Genomic DNA, 17,857 nt, shown 5'->3' with positions numbered 1-17,857 from the left:
GTGAAATTACTACAAAACTCTAGTACCAATTTTAACATGTGTTTACACTCACATCGCCAAAACCAGAAATGAGTTCAAGAGACTTTTTAAAAGCTACCAATACGGGGTGAAATTCCATCAAACATGCATGGTTGCCTACGTTATTGAATAATTTTCTTTTATTTTTCAATTTAAATTTTCAAATAGGGACACCATAGTGGAATGGATTATTAAATTACAAGCTTCAGGAGCAATAGCATTTTTTCATATCGTCATCAATTTTTAATAGAGACAATATTGTTTAACCCTAATGGTAATTGTGTTGTGTTTCCGAAATTTCATAAAAATGAGATAAAACGTTTCTATTTCCATTCTAAAAACGTTTTCTATCATTTTAATGAAATTTCGTAATGCCATAAATACTTAATAAGATTTTGACCTGATGTCATAAATTTTTGAAAAGGATAAATACATGAATTATGATAAGCGGTTTACCATATAAACGACAATTCATCTGACGAACGGCTACTTTCACGTTTTCTCGATGTTTCATAACCCCTAGAAATGAAAAAATAGGTCCACCCTTTTCGCCTAGTTGTCCTCTATCTGATCTTCCGGCTGTTTTATTAGAGAGATAATCTCTAAAACTACTGGACTGATTGTTGCAAAGTTTTACGTATATCTTAGGAATATCATGTTCATGTAGATGGAAAAACGTGAACCAAAATTTGTGTTGTCATTTCCACTAATAATTTGATAACGTTGTCTCAAAATTATGCACAGTAAAAGTTATTTAAACTTCATAAAATAACATACTTCTGTGCTTGCAGTTCATGAATCCGACTTTATTCTTGTCTTAGATATCCAGCTTTTTTTTATATTAGCATTATTATTATTTTTACACTGGCAAGTTGGTAGTACAAAAACTTCAAATTTTGAATAGTTTTGAATGGAAACCATGATCATCCTAACCTCAATTTTTTTGACAGGACATTTTGGTTGAGTGTTGCCGCTTAAGTGGTTTTTTAATTTTTGAACTGATAATACACACATAATCTTTATTTTAATTTATTATTATAAAAAAATAATTCTGTTTTTGACCATTTTTTTATTAGTAGTATTATATTAAATAATATATAATATTTACAAAAGGATTAATTTAAGCAACATTTCTAATGAGTAAAAGTGTATTACTAAAGAACACAAAAGTTGCATTTCGAAGTACATTTTTTAATAAACGTTTATTTAATTAATCTTTGCGATGACGTCATTAAATTTTAATCACTGTTCTGTAACCACTAGATGAATATTTATGTCCTACCACAATTTCAAAATTCGTTTCTTAGAATTTAAGAGAAATTGTAAAATTTACTTTTTCAAATTTTACATTGACCCTTGTCAGAATACGAATGCTTTGGATACACTATAAGATCATAAATTTAAGCAATAACTATTTAACAAAAGTTTGAGTGACGTCATCAAGTTTTGGAAGGGATCAACGATTGTGCAAAATTTCGACTGTCAAATTTTGTATCACAATTTTGAATTTTTTTGCCAAAAACGTTATACACAAAGTTAAACGTTGGAGTGCGTTAATACACCATAATACAAGAAAATTGGAATAATGCGGCAACGTTGCATCGGAATCAAAATAAACCATCGTTTAAAGCTTGAGAAAAAGCTAATGAGAATGTATAAAAATACATATAGAAGTGTTCTATTTGATTAAACTTAAGTTCTGTGCTATTATGCCTCGTAAATAGAATATGTTTAATGTTTAATGTTTAATTTATTAACTGAAACTTCCAATTTACAAAAAAAAAATAATAATAAATGGAAAAGAAAAATCAAAACAGAACATAGTTAATTCCTAACAGTGGTTAACAACATATTATTAACTTATTACTCTGTATAGCGAAAATAACTTCAATGTACTAATTTATGTAACTCAAAGAACTGTATAATTTTGGTCTCTGGCTTTTTTCTATCTTTAGTAATCAGAGTTAGGCAAAGCCGGAGTGATGGGGAATCAATCAGACAAATATTAAAAACGATGGCGTGACGTCAAGCGATAAATTTGGCTGGTCGACTGTGCAGTCTCAACCTCAGTGACGTTTGATGCAATTTAGGGTTTATCTGATCAAGATCATCACAAATATTGACATGTTGAACAGTTACTTTTAATTTCTAAAACATTTTAACATCTAGGAAAACTCGTATAATTGAGGAAAACCTAGAAAAAGTAGTAATTGTTATTAAGAATTGGCGATCGGACGGCAATGAGCATCACTTTCGCGATACCGAAGTCTGCTAATAATAATTAATCAGATATCGATGACCGCGCACTTAAATTTTAGTGACTCAACCTTGTATATATTTTGTATGTTGTAAATAGGATTTGCTTACTAAAAGTTAAAAATTTTTGGTGGGAATGATCAGACAAATTTTCATTTACCATCAAAACGGTATTTTTAAAATTCATCAAAACTTCACATCAATCAGTTTAGTAGGTTCGGATACCCTATTCTTTTTAATAGAATCGTCAACAGATCACAGACCGACGGAAAAAGAAGACCGTTAAAAGTTTTTTTTTGGTAACTATTGTGTCAATTTACAACTTCTTTTTGATAATATCAGCCACATATCGAAGATTATGTGGGACCATTTTTCATTAACTTCCAAAACTCATATTTAATCGTATCTTAAAACGTAAGTAGGTTTATGCTATCCCAACTTCCTCTAGGTTTAGAACAGAAATTTGTCTTTATCGAGTAGTGGCGGCACATTTTTTTTTTAATTTTCAAGCTTCAAGTTCAACAATTATTCCAGCAGAATAGTTGCCATTATAATTGTCAAGATGACAACTGAAAGAAAGTATATCTTTAACTACAATGTACACGAGCGTAAGCCATTCAGAGCATCCTTGTCGTGGGAGTTTAATGACTCTGTTCTTCAACGCTTTGCCTGGATCTTTGTGTTTACCCTCTGAAACGCTTCCGGTTAAGGTGTTAACAAAAACTTACCTGTTGAAATTCCAACAATCACTGAAGTGTCTCTTTAAGGAAAAGAACTGAAAACGCCTTCCATTGTCGCTGAACGTAGGTGTGAAGTTTCCTAAAAGTTTTCCGTCGATTGTTGACCCTAAAGCTTAAAAGTTGGCAAAAGAATTTTACACTTACACTTTATTTGTTTTTGTTTGCAATTATAATACATTTATCTCAAAGGATGGCAAACCCATTTTTCGGCCAGAGTGCGGCGAAGACGAGCGCGAATCCTGGGACAGCAAGCTGACTTTCCTCTTGGCCACTGTGGGTTACGCCGTGGGCTTAGGCAACGTGTGGAGATTCCCTTATCTGGCCCAGAAAAACGGAGGTGGGGCGTTTTTGATCCCCTACTTCGTGATGCTGGCCATTGAAGGGATCCCGATTTTTTATCTCGAGCTGGCGATCGGGCAGAGGTTGAGGAAAGGGGCCATCGGGGTGTGGAATCAAGTGTCGCCGTTTCTTTCGGGTGAGTGGAGAAAAACAGCGATAAAATTAATATCCGGGCCGTGATGTGTGGGCAGAGGCGGGAATTAATTTAACGGGGTCGGAAAATTTCTGTCCGAGACGATATGTTAGCGTTGGGGTGCAAATTTGACACAATATCGCTTTGATTATTAGTTTTTCTTTCTCCAACAGGTATTGGTATCAGCAGCGCCGTGGTCTCCTTTAACGTAGCCCTCTACTACAACACCATCATCGCCTGGTGCCTCTTCTACTTTGTCCAGAGTTTCCAGTCGCAGCTCCCGTGGGCCGAATGCCCCAAGGTCTACTTCCCCAACGGCTCCTACACCTCCGAACCCGAATGCGTCGTCAGCAGCCCCACCCAGTACTTCTGGTACCGCACCACCCTCATGATCTCCTCCGACATCAACGCACCCGAAGCTTTCAACTGGAAAATCGCGCTCTCCCTCGTCATCGCCTGGATTCTCGTCTACATGTGCATGATAAAAGGAATCGCTTCTTCCGGGAAAGTCGTCTACGTCACAGCCACCTTCCCCTACATCGTCCTCATCATCTTCTTCTTCCGCGGGATCACCCTTAAGGGTGCTTCCGACGGCCTGAGGCACTTGTTCACCCCAACCTGGCACACCATTTTGGACCCCGTCGTGTGGCTGGAGGCTGGGACGCAGATCTTCTTCTCGTTGGGACTTGCATTCGGAGGCCTTATTGCATTTTCTTCGTATAACCCCGTTAATAATAATTGTTATAGAGATGCCGTGATGGTGTCTCTGACGAACTGTTTTACGTCGATGTTTGCAGGAATCGTGGTTTTTTCGATAATTGGGTTCAAAGCGACGATGGTCTATGAGAAGTGTTTGAGTTCGAGGAATAGCACCATCGCTGGGCTGTTTGGGGGTGGATTGGATGAGGGGCAGCTGCCCCCTGAAGGGACGGTGTTTAATGTGACGAATGCCGATGGGGTGGTTAGTAGTGTGGTGATGCCTTCACTGCCAGTGTGCGATTTGGAGAAGGAGCTAGATAATGTAAGTTGACTGTATGTGACTAACTATTCTAAAGCAAAATTAAAAAAAAGTCACCAGATCAGAGTAATCAGGTTATACTTTCGACCATCCTCATCAAAGCTGGCATCTGTGGTTAAATCCGAGCAGACTCTCGCCCATAATCCTTCTGCTTATTGTTGCTATAGAAACGGTGGTTTCTCCCGTCACAAAGAAGCAATTTAATGCCATTATCACGAGTATTTACGATGAGAATTTTTAAACTGACTAATTTATTTGGCGTAAATGATGCTGGTTTTTCACGCCGTGTTCGCGTTGGGGAGGAAAATTTCTCTCAAATATTTATTTCGCAAACAGTTGATATTTAATTGTGTCATGATCATCATTAAAATTGTAATTACTTGGGGAGTTCGGAAAGCTTGTTGGTTTTATTTATTTTCGGCATTAGTTTGATTAATGAGTTCACGGCGCAGTTTAAAGCATTATTTTTTAAATTGGGGGACAGTGTCCGGTTTTATTAAAAACTAGCTGACCCCGTGAACTTCGTTTCACCTACAATTTAATTTTGAATCTGCAAAATCGAATGCTTTGAAATCTTGCAGATGTTTTAAACATATCATAAGTATAATAAATTTTTATTCAAAATATATTTACTTATCCCCTCCAAAAAATTGATGACGTCAGCCCAAAATTTTGCCAAATGAATCCTATCTAAAATGTCCAAAATAGGATGAGACTATACTTGTGATTTATCATTCCATTCATATTTTTTAGTTTTGCTTATAGGGGGTGTCTCAAAAAAATTAATCACTGAGTCAATTTATTTTATTGATTGAATCAAGAATTGCAAAACTGAATTTTGAAATATTCCAGACGTTTTGAAGTTACTGTTTGACATGGTAAGTTTTCAATCAAAATATATCTGTTTATCAAACCCAAAAACTTGAAGACGTCATCTCAAGATTTTGCCGAATAAATCCTATCTAAAATGTGGAAAACATCATCAGTATATTTTCGTAATTTATCATTGCATTCATATTTTTTAGATTTGCTTTTACAGTGACTCAAAAAAATATATGGATCAATCAATTTATTTTAGTGAATAACTCAAGAGTTGCAAAAATGAATACTTTGAGATCTTGCAGACGTTTTAAAGTTATTGTAAGCATGGTAAATTGTTAAGAATATTTATTTATTCCCCCCAAAAAATTGATGGAATGGCTCACTCGATTTTCGCAGATAATTTTGGGAATATAATACAGTTATTTTTAGTATTACACTGCACCAATCCAAGGTGGTATACGTGTTGATAGTAAATGTTGATTAGGTCATCACAAAATTGTGTGAAGAACAGACTCAACTCGAAAATGCTGAATAGGTTTCATTATACTTTTGGTGCTAAGGAAGTTCTGTCGAAACAACGTTCGATCAATTTTTTGACAATGGTTGATATAAATAAAACTCAGTAGATGCTCATACTCGAAATACGAAGTATCTACTCCAATATCAAATCAAAATATTTCTAGTTTTTCTAGATGATACTAATACTTCAGTATGTAACAGTTGATGCTCAAGTAGCATCTCGATACAACAAAAAAGGACAACAGTGACAGTGTTCAACCATCAAGGCAAAAATCGAGTCATCAAAATATAAGTTAGTATGGGATAGACACCTTGAGATGCGAATCTCTATGGCCAGTGTTAGAAAAAACGCACTGCACAATTTATGCATAAATAAAATGAAAAGTTTTCGATATTCCTGCTCCTAATGTGTTTTTCAAACTGAATGCACCTTTTGACGACGTTCCACGTTCACGAAAGTCACCATGTTTAGTTAAAATTCACTCTTACAACGATCCTACTGGTTTTCTAAGTTGCTTTACAGACAGCTCAGTTATTTGCCACGCCGATGCTCATTTCTAGATTAAATGCTCACAAAACGCGTAGATGTTCAGTTTGTGTCCGGGGAGATACAATGTTTCCAAGTAGGTACTCAGTACATAGAGTAGATGCTCAGGTATATAAGAGTAATACTGAAGTAGGTACTTCGTACTTCGAATATTAGTATCTACTCAATTTTATTCATACCACCCAATTTCTCGCTTCAATGTTTGAGTATGTTGATTATGAGCACAACGCTGATCAACTTCCATATCCGAATTACCTATGAAATAAATCATTGCAGTTTGCACCTGAGGTAGTTCGTCGCACATTTGATTGACTTCGTGGACCTATGTGAGCTTGTCGTCTTCTCGGCATTTTAATGAACTTCATAAAACGACACAGAATCATTTTCACAGTCAATCAAATCTGTAAATTTTGTCTTGAGAATTTTAAAATATTGAAAACTTCAAATTAAATCCTCGAATAACGGTCAAGTTTGAGGTTTTGTCGAAACCAACAAAGTGAATATAGGTAAAAAGAATGGCAGATCAAAATGAATAAGAAACTTTCGCAATGTGTAATTAAATTCACTTTAACCAAGACTTTTCTTAAAATAAATGACGTTTTTTTTTACGAAAAAACAAAGAACGATTTGAAATGCAATATACTTTTCACAATCGCACGGAAGAATTAGTTTTGTATGACACGTCAGTTAGACGACAGGTCCGTCAGAAACGCCAACTATTGAAATTAATTCGAAGTGGCGATTCCCATACAAAATTTTTAGACTTTTTTTATTTTTTAACTGTTCTTTTAAGTTATCCTTATTTTTTTTATTTATAAACCATCCCCGTAATATAAAAAAATGTTCAAATCGGTCAAGCCGTTTTTGAGTCTTAGCGAGACTAACAGGAACAGCAATTGATTTTTATTTTATAGACGATTAAAAAATGGGGGTTGGTGGTAGAAAGGTGAAAATTTAGGGTTATGTGTATTTTTTGATGCCAAATCTTAAAAAAATTAAAATAAAAAATTGTGTCCAAAAAATAGACATTTTTTAGGGTGGGCCACCCTTATCACTTAGGGGTTTAAAAAATAGTTTACAACTTATTGTCAGACCTACCGAATATAAATAAAAAATTTCATACAACTTGGTCAACCCATTTCGGAGAAGTTGGGTTACAAACACTGTGACGCGAGAATTTTATACATAATGCATTATTATTTTAGAACAAATTTCATTACCATAAAAAAGGTTATACTGACATGACCTTAAAAGATAGACATATGCTGTCGCGGACTTTTCTTTAGAACTTTTAGAGGGGAACAATTTCGTCATACATGATTTTTACGTAACTTTAACCGTTTAAGCAGCGTAAGCAACGGAAGCTGTCAAAGGAGGAATAATTTTCCCGTTTTTCCGAATTTTTCATTGCTACTTTGCTCCTAATGATCGTAGCGTGATATTATATAGCCTATATGTAGATATGATACATGGACTATCCAACACAAAAAGATTTTTTAAATTTGAACCAGTAGTTTCTGAGATATGCGTGTTCAAATAAACAAAAGCTTCAGCTTTATTATATAAGTATAGATATCTCTAATAGATAGGTGACCCATAGATAGACAGACGGAAACGAGAAACCTGAAGATTTTCAAAATTGATCGAGCGTTATAGTGAGATTAACGGTAAAATGTGTATTAACTATTATACGTTTTATGTAATGAAGCAATTAAACTAGTTACCAATATAACAAAAAAAACGACTTCGAGTGGTTTGTTTGATGCTCGAAATACCTTCCGAATGTTCTCTGGTACGTAGTTACGACGTTCGGTTAGAGGGAAAATCGATGTCGTTTTTTGTGTATTTACACGTATTTAGTTTATTAGGACAGCTCTCGCCATGTTCCTCACTGAGTAAACACCGGCGCAAGATAAGTTTACATTTAATATCACGATGTTGAGCAAAAAGTACGAAATTCAATATCGTTTATGTAAAGTGGATTTTGTTTTTGTTATAAGTTATACTGCAATACGCGGAAGATACAGTTAATTGAATGTAAAGATTGAAATTAGTAATGATGCTAATAAAAAAAGAATCTAGAAATTTCGGGTAAAAACTCAACACGGAGTCATAAACCACATGTGTAGGACTATATACAATTTAAAACCCATTTCCTATATCAATTTTGAAATGACATCACCACATTATTGGTGGGGATGATTAGACAAATGTTGGTTAGCATTTTACCATCTACATGATATTCCTGAAATAAATACAAAATTTGACAGCAATCGGCCCAGCACTTTTGGATATTTAATAAAAATCCGGGACGGCAGACAGACAGATGGACAGACAGACAGACGGACAGACAGACGGAAACGGGAGACATATTTCTTCGTACTTTAGGGGCCAAAGGTCGAGAAAACTTGACAGATAAGGCGGTTAATGTCAAAAAATATTCAATGCTAAATCAACTTTAAATCTGAAAAAAATAATATCAGTAAGTTTCATAAAATAAACTTGTTCTTCAAGAGAAAACTGCAGGTCACATTCCTAAAAAATCCAAAGTACAAAAGATGAATTTTTAAAACTCCAAAAAACATTATGTCCAAGACATGAATTCAAAATTTCTTGTGACTATTAAGTCATCTAAAACAAATATACAGAGAATATTTACAACTGCAAAAAATTAAAAAAGATGGTATTGAATTTAGTAACGCAGTACATAACTCTCAGACCATTGAAAATTCAAAAATTCAACAATTTGGCCGTCTGACAAAATGGAACCCTACGTTGTGTTTGTTTTTTTTTTTTTTGTTGCGGAATGCGTTCAGATGCAAGTGGTGGACCCCAAGGTTGGAAAAGTACCGCTAAATCAGACACAAAATATATGGAGGACACAAAATTACTTATTCCTCCACTGACAAAAAAAAAAAAAGAAAAAAAGCTGCGACAAAGTTGTGCCCGTTGCTTTAACTTTGAATGAAATCAAATTATAAACGTTCTGAATCAATGCAAATATTTGAATATCACAAATTTAATCAAACAAAGAAAAATCTGAATTAAAGTAACTGGATGGAAATACACAAGTTATTAGGAACATGTGGCAGAAAATTTAAAATTATGGCAGTCAATACGAGAACAAAATTTTAATAAAAAACTATGCAGCAGCACCAAAGCGCTATAAGAGTGTGAGGATCGACGTATTTCAATTTCCTTCTATAGCACAGCAGAATTACCCATAGGGAGCGTTGTAGCACGTGCAGAGTTTGGGGCTCCCGGTTGTGGCTGTTCTCCTACCCACGACGGTGATTCTATCTATCGAAAGCACAGCACCTTTCCATTACGAACATGCCGTACGAGCAGGCCGTTACGGCCGCAAACTCGTGGTTGGGTTCCGGCTATGGACAGAAGCCGACAGCGTCACGTAATCTCGACCGCCCCTGACTTCCATTCAAATCTGCGTCTTTTGTGCAGCTCGACTAGGAACCGCGCCCTCCGCTTCTGCCACATGTTTCTGTGTTATTTAACCTCAGTTCCATTTAAATGTTCAATCTCTATAACTCCGATATTAAACGACAACTGAACAAGTGTTAAAGTTTCAAAAAGAGCAATAAACACCATTTAAGTCGCCATACACGCTCATGAAATTTTTAAACAGCAAAGGATTCTTATCTGAAATTAAGACAATTTATATGATGGAAACATTAATCAACAAAATACTTACAAAACAAAAACTACCAAACATTTATAAAAACAAAAAAGATAGGAAATAAAACTTGTGCAGATAAAAAATTACGTGAAGTTAGAAACTGCAGAGCATGAAAAATTTACGTTCAATTTAATTATACAGCAAGAAAATTACCGGAGTTAAAATTGTGAGATAGAGAAAAATTGTATGAGGTGAATAAATTGCAAAGCTAACAAAATCACGTGAGGTTAATATTTCATGTTAATTCGAGTCATTTGTTAATTTTTAAAAGTGAAGTTATTCAGCTGCATTGTGGGCCATCGTTTTACATTTCGGCAAACAAACACATACAAAAACATAGCAGGTAATCTGGAGGTTCAAAATGGTGTCGGACGAATGCGTCGTTCGCAAAATATGCGATAAAATATGTCTCCCAGAAATGCGATCAATCCTGGGGTGCTGTGCAAATAATGGTTTAAATACTCTTTCAACATGGGCGCTGCTAGAACAAAGAATTTACCTGATGTTAAATTATGCCACACTTTATCAAAGATTCAAACAAAGAATTTGCATTACGTTAAATTATGCCACACTTTATGAACGATTCAAACAAAGAGTTTACATTATGTTAAATGTCACACTTTATCAACGATTCAAACAAATAATTTACATTATGTTAAATTATGCCACATTTTGTCCAAGTGATTAGTTACTTAAAACGATTAGCTTTGAGAGTTTATATCGTGGACTGTCCTCAACTTATCCCAAATAAAACACATGATAAATAAACAACACAAAATGTATTAGGCGTTGCGGGGAAAGCTCCTCGGTGATGTAATTTTCAACGTTGCGAGAAAATATATCTCGGTAATATAGCTTTCCACGTTGCGAGAAAATATCTCGGTGACGTGATGATGATATGATGATAATTGCCTTAGATAGATAATTAATTTATTAATTAATCTCCCCGTAGCTCAGTTCACGATATTATGAATTCTACAGTACTTTCACGGTTCCTTTCCCAAAGTGGGATAACGTTAGGTTAATTTTAATTGCCGAAAATGAACTATTAGCAATCTTGTGTGAAGAATTAAGAAGAACACTTAAGTATAAGCATCCATAAACTTATTCATAACTAGATAAACAAAGGATGAGCCCTGACTAAGTGAATATCATGAAATTTCCTAAACAAATTCCTGATTGTTAAATTGTGTTAGAACTAGTTAACGATTAAAAATCCTAACATGAACTGTGAATTTACGAACAATAAAACAAATTTACACACGTGTTGGCGTCCGTCGAAAATTCACTTATTTCCGTTTGGAAAAACCGCAAGAATTATCTACGCTTGTTGGGGAAACTGTGGCGTCTTCATGGCTATCAAGCCAACTAAACTTAACCTAGCTAACTCACCACGTGGTTACACTCACAACAACACACCAAAAAGTGAAGCCTCTCATCCTCCTACCAAGCCGCCATCTTCTACAAACCCTCTAACTAAAAATTCCAAGCAGAACTACCAACTACCAGAAAACGAACTAAACGTGCACATGGTTGCCTATGTTAAACGATTTTCTTGATTGAATTTTTTTCAAATTCAAATTATTTAAATGTGATTTCGCTCCGCTATTAATTTTTTTCAGCGCGAAATTTTAATTCAAGTTCGGTCACCACAACAACATTTTACAATATAACTTTGAAACAACAAAACGGAATGTTGTGAAATTTTGCAAACGTTTTAAGGTTATCGTAAGCGTGATAAATGGTCAATCAAAATTTACCGTTTACGCCTCCCAGAAAATTGGTGATGTCATTTTAAAATTGTTACGATTGTAAAATGAACAAAATATTACGACCCTATACTTGAGGTTCATTAATTGATTCAAAGAGTCGTTATTACTTATACAGTGAGTGAAAAAAATCATGAAGGAGACAATCTATTTTATTGATTAAATTAAGATCGAGTCACCCCATTTTCCTGAAAATTTTATAATTTTAAACCATTTTTTTAAATAAAACCTTAACGTGCTCGCTGCGCTCGCATTCTAAACGTTCCTTTTTTGAAGTTTAGTGCCAGAAGTATTGAAGAAAAAGTATCAGAGAAGTTGTTTGAGTTGAATTGGAAAATGAATGAGTTAACTTGTGATTAATTTTTGATAAAAATTGTCACCAAAGAAATCTCACCTGACCGAATGTTAGGAAAGTACTACATAAACCTTAATGCTTATAATATAAATACCTTATATACAAAATATAAACCGAAATCATGGAGCAGAGCGATAATATCTAAATTTTAGAAGCATTGAACGGTCACTTCTACACGAGTTGCTTTCAACAACACTTGAAAGGAAAGGCTTAAGAGATCAACAGGTTTTTTAAAGCAACAGGATTACGTTAAATCCTATGTGAAAATGTAAAACAGTTTTCAGTTTTATTCACTGTTTGACAAAGTTATTACAATTTTTCATCGTTTTCCTTTAAATAATGTAATACCTATAAAGCAGATTGCACAATCTTTTCGAAACATATTTGATTACTATTTAGTTTTGTAGCTTGATGTAAACTAACCTCTTGTGGTTGACGGAAAAGCTAAAGATGTTGATTTTAAATAATATGATTTGATTTTGATTTTTCGTTGTTTAGCTCAAGTTATAATCTGATTAACTCTTCAAAACTATTCTCGATCCTGGCTAACCGCAGCACTTCCTACATATTTACGCTGCATTTCCATATTCCTCTACCCACACTCACCACCTCTAATTGTTTGTTCCTCTTCCAGTCAGCCTCTGGCACAGGACTTGCCTTCATCATATTTACAGAAGCAATAAACCAATTCCCGGGAGCCCAATTTTGGTCGGTTCTCTTCTTCCTAATGCTGTTCACATTAGGAATTGATTCGCAGTTTGGTACGTTAGAAGGAGTCGTCACTTCCATTGTTGACATGAAGCTTTTCCCCAACTTGCCCAAAGAAATCCTCACGGGCGGGATTTGTTTGACCTGCTGCATTATCTCGATGGCCTTTTCGCACGGATCTGGAAATTACATTTTTGTGCTTTTCGATAACTATAGCGGAAATTTCCCGCTGCTGATTATCGCTTTGTTCGAGTGCATCGGGGTTGCCTACGTCTACGGATTGAAAAGGTAAAAGAGATAGTGAAAGCTTTATTATTCCTAAAAAATATTACGGTAATGATCTTTAGATTTGCTGACGATATCGAAATGATGACTGGTCAACGTCCAGGACTGTACTGGCTTATTTGTTGGAAGTATCTGTCGCCGCTTGCCATGATTTCCATTTTGGTGGCGAGTTTCGTGGAAATTGCTGTCGATGGGACGGGGTACGACGCATGGGTGCCTTCGAAGGGAGATACGGAGAGACACCAGTGGCCCACATGGTCGGTGGTACTGATTTTTGTTTTGGTCTTCAGTTCTATTGCGTGGATTCCAGGGACAGCGATAGCGAGGTAAGAAATCAATCTCTATTTCTGGTCTTCGTTTTCCAATTTCGTAGTAGTTTAAAGTAATCCTACTGCTGACACCAAAATGAAAAGGATACAAAGAGAATTAAAATTAAATTTCTATTGCCACAAAATTGTTTACTTTAACCAACGATATGAACCGAAATTCTATTTTAGGCTCTTCGGGTTTGTTATAATCGACGACAACGAAAAAGCCTGGTTCCCAGCCAATGACTTGAAGGATTTCCATGGAATAATGCCGCACGAAGTTTCCACAGCTGAAACTCTTTTGTTCTGCATCCGTGCTGATGGAACAGAGGGATTATGTTGTCCGACGAGTATTGTCGATGACGAAGAAGATATCGATTAGAATATCGTAACCCATATTAGTACATTAGAACAAAGATCCATATCCATAAAATGTTTCATATCATATGGTTGTATACTCAAAACTTTGAGATCAAGGAGCGCTTGAAAAGTAGCCGTTTATTTATTAGTTGCATGAAGAGTGTCAAGTGCTCCTTGTTCCGAACCAAGTAACTACGAAAGGTTAAAACACAAGTGTTTATGGCAGTCCTTAAACACTTCTGTTTTGCCCGATCCGCGCCGACACATGATTTTTCTATAGTGAATTTTTTTGATAACAAAATCTACAAGACCGGTACGATATTTTCTATAGCCAAAACGGTACGTTTTATGGTCTGACCTATTTTTGGAACTTTTGACAATACAGCCTAAGCGACAATAAATTTAGAAAAGAATAGCTGAAAAAGACTTCCTATGAAAAATTTAACGAGGTGTTCAATATCAGACCTATTGTTTTTTTCGAAACTAAAAATGTGATATATTTGCACAAATGTTGTTTTAGTTTCGTTTGTTTTAAACAGCGAACGGCAGACTCGCCCTTGCTCATTTTCTGTTTCCAAATACTGAGGAACATCGATTCACAAGAACATATCCATTTCACTACATATCTTCAATAGTGAACGAAAATCCAAGCCATTTAGAGTCTGTCCTTAATATAGTCAATTTAAACTTCATGATTAGACAATAATAGATTTTAAGGTCAATGTGTAGCTTAGCAGTTTATGTATTTAGCTAATTTGTTGCTCTTTGTTGTTGATTAGATCAGTTGACTTAACCGTTCCGTTGCAAGCTTGGCTTGGAACCGAGCGGATAGGTAATAAGGCTTTGGAGTCCTTCCAAAGTCCCTGGTTAAAAATGGTAATCTATGACAATAAATAACTTATGATGCAAAGTGTATGTTATGAAAATTTAAATATTTTATTTATTGCTATGCAGCTAGTCCTTGTTGAATACGTAATCATTATACTGTATAAATGTATAAAAGTATTGTAAATATCAGATCTGTTACAATGATGTGGAAAATAAAATTGCCAAGGATAAATAGCACTTATCTGTCGTTTTTGACGTTTTGGTTCCATCATTATTTAAGAGCAAATTTTTGTGGATGATATGCAGAAACCAAAATCTCTTAGGGAAGAAATGCAAGATCCATATTCTACAGATCCAGAGACGTCAATTCTGAATCTTTTACTAGGTATGAAAACCACAGGACTTGTAATTTAGTTTTTCTTTGAAAAAATCCATTAGACAGAAGCCTAATTTTTTATTTTTGTATGTTTTACCTTTGATAATGAACTAAGTAATATTTTAGGTACAGTTGGAGTCACTTTTTTGTTTATAATCTGCTGTTGTGACCTTAGGAATGGGCAGCGTCGCCACTAAATCACACAGTTCATATCATCAGACATGGAAGACCTTAGGTAACTCTGACAATAAATAAGTCGTCTAGCAACAAAGCTATATAATTTTTTGTGGCAATCATGTTGACAGTCTCATACAAATTTTGGTAATTGACGATATGCCAGCAAATATTAAGGAACAGTTGGACAGGCAGCCTCCTTTACGAATTCAAACGGACAATGAAATTCCTATAACGACACTTATAGCAGGTGATTATCATAATTAGTGAGATATCCATATACAGTACAAGATTTTTGTAGGAACCGTTATAGCGACAGTGTTAGTTATGTGCTGCTGCTGCAGTGGGGGCGGCCGCAGAGATCACCATTAGTTATTTAAATGTGCGTCCTACTCTCTTGTGTGCAGTTGTTAGTCATAAAATGATATATTTGTGGCTCCAAAATTATTCTTATTGACACTATTTGAATTGACAGTTGCATAATTATTGTTCTTTTAATAAATGGATTTGCGTATATATAATTATAATTTAGTATTAATATATTATTGTAACATCTCATTCAACATTTGCTTCTCAACGAAAACTTAAATATCGCCTATCGCTACGATTTGGTTTGTTGGAGTTGTATATTTTACTTTTAAATACTATTTCCAATCTTAAATCTACCCGTAATAAATTTGTTATTTTTTTTTTGATTACTGTAGTGTATTATCTCATAAAGTTCCAGTTTCGAATTTAAAGCTTTACAACCAGGAAATTTTAGTCCTTGTCCATTTGATTGTGTATACCAAAGTGTTTGTTAGACTATGAAAACCCGCAAAGAGGAGGCGGAGAAGCTTAATGCCTTTCGCTGCTGGCTACCGACAATATATTTGCGTGCGATAGTATATGGTTTATGATTTATTCATACATTTTAAAATTTAAAAATTTTTGTTTAATTTTTCGAAAATCTGAATATTATTATCCATTCACGCTCTTTATATAATAAAGTAGACTTTGACATTTTTTCTTTAAGTTGGATAAACTGATTTGATGATTTAGTTTTTTGTCTGTAAGTAGTCTGATTGACATTTGCTTTGAGCTGGATTGCCACTTTTCCACTTCGTTTATTAGATCAGAATTATTAGACGCAATTTTGTAATCAAACAAACAAATGTTTTAATTTTGTCAGCATAGATAATTTGTCATTGTGACAGATTCACAGATCATTGCGACATTATTTAAAAAGAAAATGCTTAAAATAGTTTTTTTGCAGTTTCGAAAAGACAAGCCCGATCTTTCTTTCGAAGAAGTAACTATGAGGGTCTCGAACATATTTTCTGTAATGTGAAAATACGCTGTAAAATATTTTTTAATTTTTTTTCTCATAGGTGGAACATCAACTGTGGCGAAAATTTTATCAACAACGGACCAAAATTTAAAAACATCACTATCTGGAAAGCGAAAACCAACGAATTTATTTACAAATTATATGTTCCGGAAATACCTGCAACGACAAATTTGGCAACTTAATGAAAAAAACGAATATTACACTGTAGATACTCTTTTGGCACATTCTAGGGAACAGTTTAAATTTAAAGGGGGGCGAACCACATTATACAAAATTCTTAAGTCAATGGGTTATAAACACAGGAAAGTAAGTGTTCGCAAAATTCTATGTGAACAAAAACATGTCGTTGCAGCCAAAATTACTTTTTTGAGAACATATTTACAGTTTCTAAATTTTTGTGAAAATTTGACTTTCGTGTATTTGGATGAAACATGGATCTATCAAAATGGTTCGTCCATTCGTCGCTGGGTGCACGATACTGATCTAAAAAGCAATCCCACCTAAATTAAAAGTGAAAGATCAAGGTTTACTATTCTTCACTCGGTTTGTTCAACGGAGTTCTTGGATGGTTGTAATAATTTTTTAAATTAAAAAAATAACGAAAGATACTATCATAAAACGATGGACGGGACAATTTTTCAAAATTGGGTGGGTAATCAGCTCATTCCTGCTTTGGCAAAGTTGAACCAAAAATGTGTGGTGGTTTTAGACAATGCACCGTATCATTCGGTTCAGTTGGATAAATCACCCACTTTTTCTAGTAAAAAATGTGAAATGCAGGAATGGCTCTTTAAACATAGTGTTGAATTTGACAAAAAATTTTCGAAGAAACAGTTGTCGGATTTAATTAAACCCTTCAGAAACAATAGAAAAAAAAAGACATTTGGTAGACGAAACATTAAGAGAAAGTGGCCATCAAGTTCTTAGATTACCTCCTTACCATTGTCAATATAATCCAATTGAAATGGCGTGGGGATTTTGTAAGAACTATTACAACAAGCATATAAATTCTCAACCTTCAATAAAAAAATAGGGTGGAGAATTTGTGGTTTGAGGCGCTTTCTAAATGTACTCCAAGCATGTGGCAACATTTTTGTAAACATTGTGAAAAACATATTTTGGCAGATTGGGAAAAAATATGGGAAATTTTTCGTACGAATCTATACCTCCTTTCATTATTTCGCTAGGTGAATCTGATTCAGAATCTGAATTTGAAAATGACGGTGATGATACAGATTTTTATAGCGAAATAATGGAAATGGAGTGAATTGTAGTTTG

The 17,857-nt window shown here is 34.6% G+C and overlaps 1 protein-coding gene and 2 long non-coding RNA genes across 3 annotated transcripts in view; 2 read left to right on the top strand and 1 right to left on the bottom strand.

The window, feature by feature from the left end:
* Positions 1-14,908, top strand: part of LOC135139505 (sodium-dependent neutral amino acid transporter B(0)AT3) — a 38,623-nt gene extending 23,715 nt beyond the window's left edge. The window contains exons 3-7 of the mRNA XM_064069764.1: positions 3,204-3,489; positions 3,660-4,507; positions 12,845-13,206; positions 13,266-13,529; positions 13,701-14,908. Of these exons, the coding sequence (XP_063925834.1) occupies positions 3,204-3,489; positions 3,660-4,507; positions 12,845-13,206; positions 13,266-13,529; positions 13,701-13,893 (1,953 nt within the window). The 3' untranslated portion in view covers positions 13,894-14,908. The remainder of the gene's footprint in view (positions 1-3,203; positions 3,490-3,659; positions 4,508-12,844; positions 13,207-13,265; positions 13,530-13,700) is intronic.
* LOC135139507 (uncharacterized) lies at positions 14,360-15,297 on the bottom strand. Its single transcript, XR_010282164.1, has 2 exons — positions 15,173-15,297; positions 14,360-15,118 (listed from the first exon to the last, which is right to left on the bottom strand). It is a non-coding gene; the product is annotated as an uncharacterized LOC135139507 (long non-coding RNA).
* Positions 14,941-15,743, top strand: LOC135139506 (uncharacterized). Its single transcript, XR_010282163.1, has 4 exons — positions 14,941-15,084; positions 15,202-15,310; positions 15,381-15,499; positions 15,551-15,743. It is a non-coding gene; the product is annotated as an uncharacterized LOC135139506 (long non-coding RNA).
* Positions 15,744-17,857: the final 2,114 nt, after the last annotated feature.

Source organism: Zophobas morio, unplaced genomic scaffold (genome assembly GCF_036711695.1).
Source record: "Zophobas morio isolate AGI-343-1 ecotype UQ-CSIRO unplaced genomic scaffold, CSIRO_AGI_Zmor_V1 ptg000031l, whole genome shotgun sequence".
Classification (NCBI taxonomy): domain Eukaryota; kingdom Metazoa; phylum Arthropoda; class Insecta; order Coleoptera; family Tenebrionidae; genus Zophobas; species Zophobas morio.
The sequence above is the reverse complement of the archived record's forward strand: the minus strand, read 5'-3'. Positions and strand labels throughout refer to the sequence as shown.